Source organism: Schistocerca gregaria, chromosome 3, assembly GCF_023897955.1.
Source record: "Schistocerca gregaria isolate iqSchGreg1 chromosome 3, iqSchGreg1.2, whole genome shotgun sequence".
NCBI lineage: Eukaryota > Metazoa > Arthropoda > Insecta > Orthoptera > Acrididae > Schistocerca > Schistocerca gregaria.
This window is the reverse complement of record NC_064922.1, coordinates 282254323-282270780: the sequence shown is the minus strand read 5'-3', so window position 1 is coordinate 282270780 and position 16458 is coordinate 282254323. Positions and strand designations below refer to the sequence as shown.

General features: G+C 41.8%; 1 protein-coding gene across 1 annotated transcript in view; it reads right to left on the bottom strand.

The window, feature by feature from the left end:
- Window positions 1-10423: 10423 nt before the first annotated feature.
- The window catches only part of LOC126356132 (small ubiquitin-related modifier-like), a 33250-nt gene continuing 27215 nt past the window's right edge, over window positions 10424-16458 (bottom strand). Inside the window, exon 4 of the mRNA XM_050006840.1 lies at window positions 10424-11176. Within this exon, the coding sequence (XP_049862797.1) occupies window positions 11042-11176 (135 nt within the window). The 3' untranslated portion in view covers window positions 10424-11041. The remainder of the gene's footprint in view (window positions 11177-16458) is intronic.

Here is a 16458-nt window from a genome sequence, read left to right as displayed (position 1 = left end):
TTTTAAGATGCTCAGGGAGTCGGAACAGAGAAGAAAGGACTCACCAGAACAGGAACGAATGTACTGAAGTACACGAGACATGGACACAAGCTGTGCAGTAAATACACTGCAGCCAGCAGGCAAGGAATGCTGTTCTATATGGCCTCTGTGGACATAGGCAAAGCCTACATTACCATCAGCCATTGAGCCGTCAGTGTAAACAACTTCAGAGCCCCGTAACACATCAAGAATCGAGATCAAGTGACAGCTGAGAGCTGGGGGTTAAGAGTCCTTAAGGCCATGCAAAAGGTCCAGACAAAGCTTTGGCCGAGGTGTACGTGAATCAACCTCAAGTAGAGGTGGCAATGGGAAGGACTCAAGTTCGGAGAGAAGGGATCATACACGAACTGCAATCTTGAGCCCTGACCTGGGCCGCCAATGTGGGAGATGAACTGCTGCAGGTGGGGAAAAGGCGACTAATTCAGCTGCTCAGAACTACGAATGTGTGCAACGTAACTGGCAAGCAGTTGCGGCACGTCGGATCCACAATGGAGGGACTCCGGCCTCCACCAGGACACTGGTCTCTTTCTAAAATCTCTTGTCACTAGGCAAACCGCCCCCATGGTGCACTGGGCCAAGTAAATGCAATGTGAGGGCGCCACCGAACCATAAAACAGACTCCCATAGGCAAGGCTGGATTGAACAAGGGCACTGTAGAACTGCAGCAGCATAGAGCAATATGCACCCCAGTTGGTGTTGTTCAGGCAGCAGAGGGCATTGAGGTGCTGTCAGCACTCCCACTGAAGCTGACGAAGGTGAGGTAGCGAAGTCAATCTAGCGTCGAAAACCAGTCTTAGGAATCAATAAGTCTCCACCAAACTAAGTGGATTGTCATTAGGATAAAGTTCAACTTCTGGATGAACAGTACGATGCTGAGAAGTGCACGATGCATGGCTTCGCAACTGGAAACTGGTAGCTAGAGCCCAAGACAGTGCCTCTTGGATGGCTTCCTGTAGGCACTTCTCCGCAACTCCAGTACTGGAGGAGCAATTTGAAATGCAGAAGTCATCCGCATACAGAGAAGGGGAGACCAACAACCCTACAGCTGCTGCTAGGCTGTTAATGGCCACTAAAAAAGAGAGAGAATACGGAGCCCTGTGGAACGCAATTCTCCTGATTATGGGGAGAACTATGGGAGACAACAACTAGGACACGGACAGTACGGAGCGACAGGAAGTTTTGGATAAAAATCAGGAGTGGCCCCCAGAGACCCCACTTATACAATGTGGCAAGGATATGATGTCGCCAGCTCATGTCGTATGCTTTGCCCAAGTCAAAACGACAGCAAACAGGTGTTGGCGTTTGGAAAAGGCTTTTCGGATGGCAGACTTGAGGAACACAAGATTATCAGTGGTAGAGCGACCTGGCAGAAGTTGCCCTGACATGGAGCCAGTAGGCGACATATCTCCAGGACCCAACCCAACCGCCGACACCATATGCTCTACGGAGAACAGTGGTGAGGCTGATGAACCGATAGCTATCCAAATCAAGTGGATTTTTACCAGGGAATAGCACTGGAATGATGGTGCTCTCCCGCCATTGTGATGGAAAGGCGCCATCACACCAGATCCGGTTGAAGATGACGAGGAGATATCACTTGTAGTCAGATGAGAAATGTTTAATCATCTGACTGTGGATATCCAATACACACTGCAAAAGGCCATGTGTGTGTGTGTTTGTTGTGTCGTTCTCCGACACAAGAGGCTCGAGCATAGTGCTCAGCAATTGCATTTGTGTCGATAGAGAGCACGCCATTAGTGTTAACATCAGGGACACTTGTTGGGGGTACCCAAACAGATGTCTGATCTTTGTCCAGACGGGAAGGTGACATGGCACCCAATGGTCGACATGTACCTCTCCCAACACTCCTATTTCCGCAGTTTTGTAAGCAGGTGAACATGGGCATGGAGCTACTTAAAGGCTATTAGGTGCTCTAGGGAAAGGTGCAGCTTATGTCACTGTAGAGCTCGCAGAGAGACACTGTAATTGCCTCAGCGACCACCTAGGGACTCTTTCGCCTGAGGCCACCCGAGAGAATGAAGAGATCATATTTTCCGCTGCACAAATTATCATTTTAGTGACCTGCTCAATCACAACGATGGCACCACATGGGGGATATTCAACGGAGACAGCAAAGGTGAATGCTGCCCAGTCTGCTTTGCTTAAAGCCCATCTGGATAGGCATCTGTGGGCATGACACCGGGGAAGTGACAGGAAGACGGGAAAGTGGTCAGTACCACACAGGTCATCATGTGCTCTCCAGTTGAGATGGGAGAAATCCTGGGCTGCAAATTGATAAATCAATGGCTGAGTAACTACCATGAGCCACACTGAAATATGTGGCAGCCCCAGTATTTAAGAGGCACAGGTCGAGTTGGGACATCTCAGTCACAACCACTAAGCATGGTGCTACCCCACATGGGGTTATGAGCTAATGAGTATAGGCGTGCCGCTACCTGAGTGCTGATAACGAGAACTCTGACTTCCCCTCCCATGCCTCAGTAGCCTTTCGCAGTTCTGGCCGCTAACTTGTCCGTTGTGAGCCTAGGCTTCGCACAACACTTCACTCTTCATCAGAATTTACATCAGTGTTCTTTAGTCCTGTCGAACCGGCACACAGTTTTAATCTGCCAGGAAGTTTCATATTGGCGCACACTGCTGCAAAGTGACAATCTCGTTCTGGAAACTTCCCCCAGGCTGTGGCGAAGCCATGTCACCACAATATCCTTTCTTTCAGGAGTGCTAGTTCTGCAAGGTTCGCAGGAGAGCTTCTGTAAAGTTTGGAAGGTAGGAGACGAGGTACTGGCAGAAGTAAAGTTGTGAGGACGGGGTGAGAGTCGTGTTTGGGTAGCTCAGTTGGTAGAGCACTTGCCCGCGAAAGGCAAAGGTCCCGAGTTCGAGTTTCGGTCCGGCAAACAGTTTTAATCTGCCAGGAAGTTTCATATCAGCCTGCTATAAAGTGGTGTGACCAAAGGTAAGTGTGGATGTTGACCACATGTAACACCACAGAAATGGTTGACACAGGAAAGATTGACAGGAATACTGGAGAAAAAAATTAAGAAACCACAAAGCATTGTAGATTATAACGTGAATATGGGAGCAGTTGGCCGTTCTGATATGCTGCTTAGCTCTGTCAGACGTATACGGAAAACAATGAAGTGGTATAAGAAGTTCTTTTTTCACTTTCTAGATCTGTGTGTTTTAAATGCTCATGTCCTACACAGATCACTAACAGGTCGTAAAATGACAATAGAGTTTCATCTGTCACTGGTAGGGAACTTACAGAAACATATGCGTTACAGCGCAGAAAAGCTGGTAGAGGAAGGTGTTCTGATGATAACCCTCTAAGATTTGTGGGAAGGCATTTTCCAGACATAACAAGTGAGCAATCCCAGAAAAGTGCACTAAAGCGTAGATGCATTGTTTACTGGAAACAAAGTGCGTCGAGAAAGCAGGTACGAATGTAAAGCTTGCAAGGTACCATTGTGTGTCGTACCCTGCTTTGAAAAATACAACACAAAACAGAATTACAGCATAGAACGAATACAATAACGCTATTAGAAAAAACTTTGAAAACGAAAAACAATTATAAAAAGGAAAAAACAAAACAAAAAAGTTTTTAGCTTCGCCAGTGCTGGTGCAAAGTCCGGATGAAAAAGAAGTATGGGAAACATATTCACAAACTGTAAAAGTAACGCCTAAATTTACAGTTTATGGCTCTGAATTTTCTCTATAGTGAATTTAATGTGCTAATAAAAAAAAGAGATTTCACAGCTTTCAAATGTTCGAAAATCTGTTGAACATTTACGTGCAACAATCACAAGTATTGTACAAATTTCGTCAAAGAAACAAAATTGGATAATTACAAAGAGCAACAAATATTCGGGCAATTCAGCAATACAAACAGTAGGCCATGTGAAATTTCTTATGACACCAGAATACGAATTTAACGACGTGAAGTAAAATTGTTCTTACCGTTGCTCACAGCAATTTCAGATGTATGTCGCTTTCTCCAATAAACGACGTAATACAATGTTCTGAACAACAAAAATAACATACAGTAATCTATGGCTTATCTTATTCGTCCTTGAGTTAGTACAGTGAGGGATGCATAGATACATGCAAACATTATAAACGGGTATCCAAGAAAGAGCAATATACTATTGATGTAAAGCTAACAAATCACGTAGCTTTTGGCATAATCTACAAAAATAGTGCAAGAAAACTACAAGTAAGATATCATTCTTGGTGACGGGAAAATAGTTTTACCATACAGATTCTGTGGTAATTCACCTGCAGGGGAACTACGTAGTGAGAGCATTTACGAGTATTCTGTATCAGCCGTAAGAGGACAATATTTCGTGTGGATTCGCGGTCACTGCAGAAATATTCAGAACAGGGCATGTGGGACAGCGAGGGGCACTCCGCCCCAGGCGGCAGCTAGAGGGTCAGACACATTAGCGCAGGTATACGGATGACAGTGCAGGCCGCAGCGTACCAAGTGGATCGTGCGCCTCCAGCAGTCAAAGGGTTAAAATCTCCCAAAAGGAGGAAAGGTTTAGGGAGTTTATCGATCAGTGCAGCCAAAACGTTCAGGGAGATACACGTTGTACACAGTCATTTCCTGTGTCGTCCGTATCCTGACAAACACAGCTCCAAGAGGAGTTTGAAGAGGCACAGGTTCACTACGTATGAAGTTCAGGACACGGACTTCACCTGATACTATTGTATTCGGTACAGTTCTTGTAATATCCCTTGTAGCCGTGAAAGGCAAGGGTCCACATTGCCGGGAACCAGGTTTCCTGGAGGGCCATGCAGAAAGCAGGTGTACAGCTTAACAGTTGCCAGGTGGTGGGGGGGAAAGAAAAAAAGAAAAACGAGAGAGAGAGAGAGAGAGAGATCGATACAATTCCACTACAGGATGACATGATCTTTAGACTGGGAAGGCATGAAACACTCAAAGAGGCAGTTTACACCTCAGAGTCCCCTGCTGCCACAGACTTATTTCCTGAACAGGCTATACCCATTGAGTCTGAGGTTCTGACGAGATCTAGGTCCTCAGCGAATGCCAGAATCTTCACCTCATCCACAGATGGAGATCTCGTAGGCAGCAGTAGTGTGGGTGCCACCACAATTCCCTTGGTCTTCTTTCTGGATTTCTCTCACTGATCCTTGGGTTTCTGTGGCTGGGAGGGCTTCACTGATTCAGTCTTCGGGCCGAAGGATTATCATGAAGCCCAATGACCAGCTGCTTTAGGGCACTTCAGCCACTGGTGGGTTGGGTCATCTTTCCCACCAACAGAAACCTGGGAATGGAGTGACCCAAGGGACCCCTTCCTAGTGAGAGGAGCCGAAAAAGACTTACGCTTCTCTGGCTGAGGAAAGGAGACTGGTGTCCCCAATGGTTGGGGGGACAGTGCTCCCGAGTTATCTGGTGCAGGAGCAACAGAGGGAAGTGCCCCCAGTATCAAGGGGGCGGGTGTAGTCTTCCGGCACTGAAAGCCGACAAACTTGCGAAACTGATGGGGCTACAACTGTTCTCGTAGCAGCAGCATATTCTCAATCAATTAATTAATACTTTCGCTGCGGCACCGGTGCAGGCACGCAACTCTCCAGTGCGGCCCGGTAACACTCCGAAACGGCAGGTACCACTCGTAACCGATGCTCCTAAGCACACCTGAGCTACAGGCTGACTTCAAGACCTTGTAAGATCTGTAAGATCATGTTCTATACTGACTTGATGATGACACAGATGCATTACTTCAAATAAGTGACTATTGTGGTCATGTTTTAATGTCTGTCTGCTTTCTAACACCTATAGGGGTCACACAGGCACCATTCAAATGTTCATTTGCTGCCATTACGAACAACGGTAAGTTTGATAACTGACCACACAACAAAAGTTTACACGCTATGATGCTAGCTTAGACACTGCAACTGAACTAGAGTAATCCAATAGTGAGTGTGGACACTTAAACGTCACCTGCACTGGCTCTTGACACATAAGCGTTAGCCGCAGCAAAAGTGTTAATGAGGATTAGGCACCATTTCTATCCCTCACAATCAGCCCATTGTTCTCACTTTTCACTGCACAACTCCCCCATGACACTCGTCACTGTCGCACCGCAATAAGCACATTCTGAATTCTGACAAGTCCATTTATGCCAGTCAACGGTCACCGCACACGGTGGCGACCACAGAGTGAGACTGTTGTGTGTCTGAATTACTCATTTTAATAATCAAATAATTGGAAGGTTATTCTATCAAGGTATTTTTAATAAGGAAATATCTATGTAAAATATTTTTTATAGATTATACTTTAAAGCCCAGATTTTGTATGCATTTACGTAGATATACGTTGACGTAGTAAATAATTGCAAAACTTGTGATCTGCTGTTGTGGATACCTGAATAATGATTAAAAATTCTTTACCACAGCTCACCACAAGCATGACAAAAACTGAAGAAGGGCGTCAATAATTCAATCGTTCGCTTTCACATGCAACTCAGCCTTCCATTGTCTCATTTGCCACGAAAAACTCACAATAAGAAATCAAATTTGGGACACACACTTCACTACAAAACACAAAGTTTGCTAGTAAAAAAAAAGCAAGCAAGCAACCTCCAGAAACAAGTACAGCAATCAAGTCCCATGTTAAGTAACTGGTCGCAATCTACAAGTAATGTTAACCTGGCAAGATTCATGTTATCACTAGGAATTGCTATAAAAGGCAAACCATTCACAGATGACTAGTATCTCAAAAATTGCTTCATACATGCATCTGAACTATTTCGTGATTTCAAAAACAAACCAGAAATCTTGAAAAAGCAAAGATTTGACACTATCCACTAAAACAGTACAAGATAAAAGTAAAATGCCTTCAAATGTAACATTTGCAGGTGGAAGACATTCAACTGGCTTCTGCCTTATCGCTTGCCATGGATGAGCCTTTCGATATAAAAGATACGGCACAAGTTGCCCTTTTTGTGAGGTATATGTCTTCCCAATGTCCGAAAGAAAAACTTCTAGGACTGCTACCGCTCTTGGGACAAACTAGAGGGGGGAGACAGACTGCCGTGCACAAATGCCTCTACGATAAGATCGACTCAAAATCGTTTCAATGGCAACTGACGGAGCCAGAAGTTTGACTGGAAAACAAAGTGACAACGATTCTTCAGAGCAAAATAAGCCACGAAATTCTTACATTTCCCTGCATAATACACCAAGAAGCACTTTGTGCGCACATATTTCTGGCCGAAATAGTTGAGGTCATGATTTTGGTAATCAAGATTGTTAACAGCATCTTGTCAAAAGCATTCTACCATCATCAGTGTAAAGAACTCAAACAAAATGTTGACTCAGCATTCGAATCTCCTCCTTCACAATAAATTGCTATGGCTTTCCAAAGGTAAGGTGTTTAAGAATTTTGCTTTATGCTTGAATGAAGTAAGTGCATTCCTCGATGAAGAAGGCATTAAATCGCCCTGAACTAGATAACAGCGAATGGTTGCAAAAATTTTACTTTATGGTGGATATGACAAAATTAAATGAGCTAAATCTGAAACTGCAAGGAAAGGGAAACCCAACCAGTTTTGGTAAATTGGTTTGTTTCAAAGAAAAAATTATTTTTCTAGAAGATATTCAAAGCAGTAAATTACTTCATTTTCAATTTCTAAAGCAATATCGTGATAAAACTAGTGCAACTGTTGATTCGCAGTTTAAAAAAATGAAAGACGAATTTGCTGACATTTCAGCGATTCAAAGCCAACAAATCCACTCTAGCATTCATAGTAAATTCTCTCTAGTAGCAAAATCCACACTGAGCCATTTGGAGTTTATAGTGGACCTCTACAAATACAATTGAACGATTTAAAAAGTAAAGCTTTGTGGAGTAAAATTCACAGAGTTGAAAAGCAAATGGGAAGTCCAGAAATGTATGTACATAATGCAACAGAAATGGACAGCTTTAAAATAAAAAGGAGCCAACTAACAAATGAGATTTATAGTCGTGTTTGAAACTTGAAACAAGTTATGAGCCAAATTTATCCAAACTTTCTAAAACCATGCAAAGCCAATGCTCTCACTGAATTTGTTCACGCGAATGTATTTTCTTTTTTAATTTTGATTGTTTAGTAAAGTTCAAATTTTCTACTTTAATAACCATGAAAAGTCATTGCTCCTAATGAATTTGTTTGTTCAATTGTTTGTTACTGAAGTACAAGTTAGTGCTGTAAGTTAATGTTTAATTGTTTTAATATTTTACTTCAATAAGTGATTACCATTACCTAATTTGTTGTGAAAAAACACTATAGTATATGAATAAATATTTAGTTTTTCATAAAAAAACAATTTCAAAGTACTATTTATCGTTGGCAAAGAAAAAATTTTTGTGGCTCTAAAAACTACCTAAAAGGTTGCTGACCCCTGCTCTGGACCATATTTAAGCTCTTATGAGTGATTGTAACAAACATTCCCCAGCTTGTCACAAGCAAGTAATACCTATGACTAGGCACAGGATGCAGTTTTTATCAAGACTGACCCTGACCACATTTTGAACAAGCCCTCCACCTACCCAAACTTGTCCTAAACGCTCTGCAAAAATCTGAGGCTTTGAGACAAAGGCGTCCCCATGAGGTACCGGGGCAAATAAGGTTCACTGCCATCCTTAGCCTAGTGTTCCTCCCATGGTGTGGCCAGGAGAGGAAAAATATACAATCATACTTCCTTGCATTGCACTGAGACATTGAACTACTAGAATTTGATCATCAGCAAATGATGACGCGGTAAACCATTACACTTAATCCGCCTCGCTGCAACCCACTCCGACCAGGGGCCCCTCCCCACAGGTGCCACACAGCCACAGCAAAGAGCACTTGGCAGGACGGCCATTGCCAAGAGTCCCGATGCCCCAGGGTGACGGGCATCTACTCCTTGGCACACATGGGGAGTTAACGGAGCAGGCATCACCAGAGCCATCCCTGTGTAATGAGGGAGGCTACAACCAAAAGGGTAAGGGCAGCTCCACCGTAACGGACCGGCTATCATGCTGGATATGAGGTGCAAAGAATTCCATGGCTGTCGTCAGCACAGAAAATGACACTGCATAGTGGGAAGAGGAAAATGCACCCAGGAAGGTGTCCTCACTCAAGTGACGGATGATGCGCGGGACTGCAATGCCACACCAAGAAAGTGGGCTAAGAATCTCAATGTACGATGGACCGATGGGGAAGGTGACTTTTCTCCAATGGCTCGCTCTTTGGGCAACTTTTGAAACTGGAGGTCCAACCCTAAAGGGGTCCATCACAAAGACCGAAAGGTGTGCGACTCCTTTTAGTTGCCTCGTAAGATAGGCAGGAATACCTCGAGCCTATTCTAGCCCCTGGGCCCACCGGGAGGGATGGGGGGTAATAGGTTAAAACAAAGTAACCCTTTCTCAAACGTGATGTTTCCAATTTATAAATTACATCAAAATTATGCATTATTGTTTGACACGTTCAATTTATGTCCCATTAATATGTGGGTTGGAAGAAACTGCCTCATTTGGAATTTTATCAGCACTAACTCTGCAAGATATTTGCCTGGAAAGTTCATTTCCAATTAGATCCACAACTAGCTTTCAGAGAACAACCCCATTGTCTCTAACAATGGAAGAATGTAGGAATCTGCACTAGTCTCCCTCCCCCTCACCATTCAATGTAACTGTTCTACAAACATTTCTGCCAGATCCTACTGTTAGGCATAATTCTTTCAAAATAGTGTTCTTTGGCACCACACAGTCCTCAACATAAGAAAGCAAAGCTTTGCTCTCCTGATCTCTTCCGTATGTAACAAGTGAATCATCAACAATGCAAAACTTATCCTACTGTAATTTCTCAAAACAGAAATTTAGGATTCAAATGCTAGCTCAATGTACACCACAAAAGACACTTAAAATGTAAACACACATGCATACAAAGGGATGCACCTACTTCAAATTACACTATGCAAAACTTCTCACAAATAGCCAGTGCACTGGCTGTGTAAGACATTGATCAAGTGGTAAGTAATACTTCCATATAAGGGACTACTACTGAATTTCTTTGGCTAAGCATCCTCCCTTTCATGGCTAACGATTTACTGACCCAATAGCTGTGAAGTGATTGGAAGCAAACCCATCGTATTCTTTCCCGATCTAATACCTTTTCTTCTGCAACAGCAGCTATACAAGTTAGCTTTGTTAAAACCATCAGCTGATATTCTTGATGACTTTCATTTTAACAGCATCAAATATCATTATGTTGATACCATTACAGACATGCAACTACGCAAATCACTAATGGATTGTAATAGTTAATTCTGCTGCCCACTCATGTACATGGATATGGATTAAAACTGTAACTACAAAAAATTTTAAACAGTTTTATTATTTAGATTAAGATTCTATGTTCTTTTACAATCATACATATTATCACTTCTTGAGAATAGTTTCCAGTCACTTCATAAACAAAATTGTTGAGAAAGTTGACATTTTACATTAAAACATCAAGAGTATTAAATACATACTTCAAATACAGAAAACTTAATGTATTACTACTGACACACAAGATATCAAATATTACATATTAAGTCTCCTGCAGCATCTTTACAAAGCTTTAAAAAGTCCACAATTCACATTTCTTAACACGCAGCACTTCAAACCATGAGGTGAATTAATCTGAAACTAAGATTCTTCCCTTGTCATTTCTCAATGTACACTAAAGTTAGCAGAACATTATGTGGATTGTCAGAGGCAAAACCTCTGTGCAAAAGATGCTTTTCTTACATAATTTGTTTTCTGCCATGCTCCACAGAAAATAAGTAATTTTGTAAAGCTAAACCGATGAAAACAAAAAATTTCACTACAGGGAATGTGCTGCTTCATTGATGGAAGAGTGCAAATGGGAGAAAGCCTTCAGTGTCCATTTCCCCATTGCTTGTTTTGCTTTATAAAAAAGGCTTCAACATTTAAGTTGAATAGCACAGTTCAAAACATTCCACCCGTCTGTTCTTGGTACACTTCAATCACATCATCATTCTCCATCTCCAACTGTTTCGGAGTTTCATCATCATTTATCCTCCGACCATCAAAAAGAAACCTTAGTGATGTAACAGGAACCCCCTGAAAAATAAAATATGCAAGGAATCAGCTAAGCATTAATTCTACATTAAAAATCACCTTTAGGGGAATAATTGTACCTTAGCAGCTACCTTATCAATTAACACAAAGGTTTGGACTTCATCGCATCAGATTTAGTTTTTTATCCACGTAATTCACAAAGCAGAAAAATTCTTGCACTTTCAATGCATACAGAATTTGTTTTTAAACATTAAAATTGCTCACTTTTCAGAGAGTGCAATGAAACAAAACAATGTCAGTATAAAGGTTTTGGGTTGGCATTGATACGTAACAATGTTTGCACATTGCTTGGTTTTACTGGAAACCAAATATTATTCAGAAAATAAAAATTTTTCTAAAAATGTTTTCATGTTTGTCCAATTTGAAGATAGAGACCTTAAACAGAACCATCTACATAAGAATGACTAACAAACAATGCCAATCTTCACTGTATGTGTTCACTGCAGTTGTTCCAATGGACAAATAAAGCTTATCAACACAATCTTTGTTAATGATGCATCAAGTCTTACCTGTAGGATATTTTTCATTTACTTTTCATAGAACTTCTGTCAGTCATGATCAATAATCAATCTTCCTGAGCTTAATCTTTCTGAATATACAAGTAGTTAGGTTTCAGATTTTTAGGTTTTACATAAGGATAAAAAATAAACAGCTGGCTACTTCTTATAACAGTATTTGCAAAAAGCTATCTACTACCAAATTTTGATGACAATGGTTAATGTATTAATCTAGTTTCAGTGGACTAATCATCCGAGTAAATATGTTGTTTAGAAATAACTAAATTTTTAAAATTCAAGGATTATGGTTTAATTGCATTGCAAAATTCAGACACTGGAATGATGTGTGGAGTGGTTCCCCTGGAAGGTGAGTTATGGAATTGGGGAATCTTTATTCTGCTAGTATTCCTATGTTGTGAACAGTTCAAAATGTATGCCACAATGATTTCTTGAGCAAAATCATACAGTTGTGACTGGTGTAAAAATAAAATAAAAAATGACTGGCTGTGGCAAAAAGGGGCCATTTTGAAACATTGTAACCAGTCTTGTGGTTAGTTGGATGATTAGAGAGACCAAACTACTACCTTTTTACATTAACAGATGTGTGCACGATGTACATAGTAAGAGATGGCCCACTGCAAAAAAAGGAACCAGTGTAAGGAAACTCCAAGGTCTACCAAAGGCAAACAAAAGCTAAATAAGTGTGGGGGGAAAAAAGGATGGGGAAAAAAGACAATACAGGAAGAAAAAAGGCAAGGTGCTCCATCTAGGGAGAGGCCAGAAGGCTCCGAAAGAATGCAATGAGGGGACCAGAGGTACCAAACTCAAGTGCTTAGGAAATATTACCACCACACACAAGGCAAGAGAAGAACAGACACACATCAGATGAAGTCAAATGGACCACACAAGGGTGGGCAATGAACAGTAAAAGAGCAGGCAGGGTGAGGGCCAGGGTGGATCACTGATCGGGTTAAATGGCCCTCCCTCAAAGAGCAGTCATTATCCCACCATGAAAAAAACTTAACACAAAATCAGCCGCTAAGAAAAAATACACATGAGGGTGTCTAACAGGAACCACAACAGTGGGGTCAGTTCTTGCAATGGAGATGACCACAAGTCAGCTAAGTGTGGCTACTGCAGAGCTGGCAAAGAAGATAAAGAGTCCTTGTGACAGATCTGCAAAGAGGACCTCCACAGATTCTGAATCTCTTGTCACCTGTAGTTAGTTTGTTGAAGCCAGGATAAGCCATTCCGTGTTCCAGATCCCTAAAACTTGATGGTGTAATGCCAACTGGATATCTGTTTCCATAATACCAATCCCAAAAGTCTGCTTACTGATAGCCAGTTTGGCTAAGCTATCACAAAGTTCATTCCCTGGGATCCCAATGTGGCCCTGTCTCCAGACAAAGGTCACTGAGCACCTACACTGTTCAAACAATATAAGGAATCCTGGACAATGAAGGGATGGTGACGGTAACACTGGTCAACAGCTTGCAAACTGCTCAACTCAAGGAGTCACTGCAGATGAGAAAGGACTCACCACTGCAGGTGTGGATACATTCAAAACACGAGAGATGGCTACTAACTCTGCAGTGAACACTCCAGCCATCTGGCAAGCAACTTAGATCAGTATGGTCCACAAGAGTATAAGCAAAGCCTACATGACCAGCGACCTAACAGCCATCAGTATAGATGACTTCTGAACCCCTGGGGTGGGCTTAGGATTTAAAAAAATAGGCACAAGATGGCCTACAGCTGAACCAAGTCTTCTGTGCCTTGTGATACATCAAGACAAAGTTGTGGCCAAGGGAGGCACCATGTTCATGAGTGGGCCCAGAAGAGGGATGGTAGAGGAAACAACTGGAGTTCAGAGGAGGGACCAGATGCAAACTATGAACACAATACCTGGTCTGGGCCACTGTTTTAGAAGATGGATTTCTTTGTTTCAAAAGAGGAGACAAGTTTGAAGTTTGGATGCTTAGGGGAGCTGTGAATGTGTGCAGCATAACTGACAAGCTGCTGCTGATCTGCAATGGAAGGACTCCATCCTCCTCAAGTAAGCTGTTTACAGTGCTAGTTCAAAAGACTCCTGTCAAGTTCAAACCTTGCACTGGTGTACCAGATACAGTATTTGCAATGTTGATGGCGATGTCAAACCATATGCCAGACTGCAATAACACTGTAGGTTATCAGGACTCTAAAGCTGCAGAAGGGTAGTGCAAACAGCACCACAGGTGATGTTACTCAGGCAGCAAGGTGTATTAATGTGCAGCCTGCAGTTTCAGTTAAGCTGGTGAAGATGGGGAATCCATGTCAACTGAACATCAAAAACTAGTCTGATTAAGTGAGTCTCCATCACACTGAGTAGTCGACTGTTGAGAAAGTTATGGTTCCTGGTGAATGGTACACCATCAACAGAAGTGCACAACCAGTCTTGGCAGCAAAACTAAAAGCCTTCCAGGAAGTAAGTTCCTTGAATGTCATTCCTAGGGAACAGAAAACCTAAAAACCTGAGGGGGGCCAAGATCAGGTGAATAAGGTGGATGTGGAATGACTTATCAATCCAACTCACTCTAGCAAAATATGGGCAGGAGTTATCGTGAGTAGCACAACTTCAGTCTTCTTGGTTGTTCTTTGCTTGTATCTACAAGACATCTCAGTTGATGGCAATAAATGTCAGCAGGATGGTTACACATCAAGGAGCAATTCATAGTACACCACACCCAGCTGTTCCACCAGATGCTTTATCTTCTGTGTACACGTGCAGACCTTTTTACAGAGAGCTGCTGCTTTGTTTGGGCTCAACCATTCCATTCTTTTCCTTACGTTAGCAGACAGACCATTTCTAGTCACCAGTAATAATACAGAATAGGAATGGTTGGTCTTTTTCAGGAGCCAACTGACGACTAGCAAGCAGAGATGCATGTACGGCTACCCCTAAGCAAGCAGAGATGAATGTACGGCTACCCCTAAGCAAGCAGAGATGAATGTACGGCTACCCACCGATTTTTGCAATTTTGGCTTAGTGCACGCAAAGCAAGTAATGGAGAGGTGATGGTGTAAATTCCTGATCAGATATTATGCCAATGTCCTGGTTTAAGTACCAAACCTTCCCACAGTGTCATGATGTGAGGGAATCTGACTTTATTGTGATCTGTCCGTCAAATGGGGACATTAAGCTTGGCAGCCCAGTTGGTGTTCTCTGTCAAGAGTAGGCTATGTGCTGGCACTAGGACTCATCCTCTCCCTTCTTTTATCTTCAACATACAGCACACACAGATTAGAAATATTAACTATTGCAAAAGGACCCTGTTGCTAAAAAACATTCCCCATTGCATGCAAATGTCACATGATGGTGAAATGATTGCATTTCATCAAATTTGCCAATTCTCAAGCACACTAAAGTGTTTACTGGGTTAATGGTTTTAAAAATCAAAGCAGCAAAATAACAAACCCAATTTTCAAGAAATCTTTTGTCAGTCCAGGCACAGCTCCCATAATGATAATACTTCTCCACACTTTCTTGAAGTCTTATTTCATGGTTTAAAAATCTTGCACACTGAAATACATTTTTACATTATTCTTAATACGTTCAAGCGAGTGCTTCTGCCTTTCATTTCAGACAGGTTGTATAATGCAGTGAATGGTACTCAATGGTTGACATTGAGTAGATTGTAGTCAATAACTTATTTAGTTGTGATACCACTTTAAAGACTATTTCCACGAGGCTATGGTTATTTGATGTGCCACAGCCACAAACTATGAAGCACAGTAGGTACTGTACTTAATTGTCAAAGTTATGAATTTCACTTATGTGGAGTTATGGCCTGCAAATGCTGAAGTCTGCAGTCCAGCAAAACCTATCACCCATGACATGAATGACAAATACATCAGACATGGTGAAAAAATTAATTCCTACGTATCCTTAAAGGAGAAATATTTTTATGCCAACATTCATTCAATGATGTGAAAATACTGAAATTTAGTTTCAAGGACTGAGAAGATGATGCACTCCTGTAAGTGTAAACATACTGCAAGAGAAGGTTCGTGAAATTACTCTGAAGATAGACTAAGTTAATTTGAATTCATTGAATGCCTAGTTTAATTGGAAGAACTTAACATTACAGTTGAATCTTTATAGTTCTAGGCGAACGGGACCGGAACCACCTTGAACTATTGAAAACTCTTAGTATCTAAATTTAAATGGGAAAAATTATTATATTGTAAGTAATACAAATCAAAATATGACCTTTATTAAAATAAAAGTATTTACACATGCATTTGCATTGGAAGAATAATTATTTAGACAAGTAATAGCGAAGTATTGTTTGGTGATGCTGCAACGTTTCTTCGCGGCAATGTCACGCCACCATCTTAGGAGCAGTAGGTCAGTTGGTGTCGCCTCAGGCTGTTTTTCCAAATAGCATATGGCGGCCTCGAGAACAGCGTAGCCATAGGTGTGACTCATCAGTCTCACACTGTGATGGAGTGTTAACCGTGTCCCTTACAGAAGAGTCTAGCACTTACAGCTGTTCACCTGAATTTAACCACTCGCTACTTCCACTCTTCACACCTCGGCAATCTTCTGATTAAATTACATAATGGTTGATAATCCTAATCTGTTAAATCTTCAGTTTCTGTGTCTGGCACACTGTCCTGTAGAATTTTCCTTCACGACTTGCGTCTGACTATCTCGCTCCAAGATTCTCTAATCCAGTACACGACTTCCTACAAAGTCACTTTCTTGAAAGCTCTTACAATGCTTTC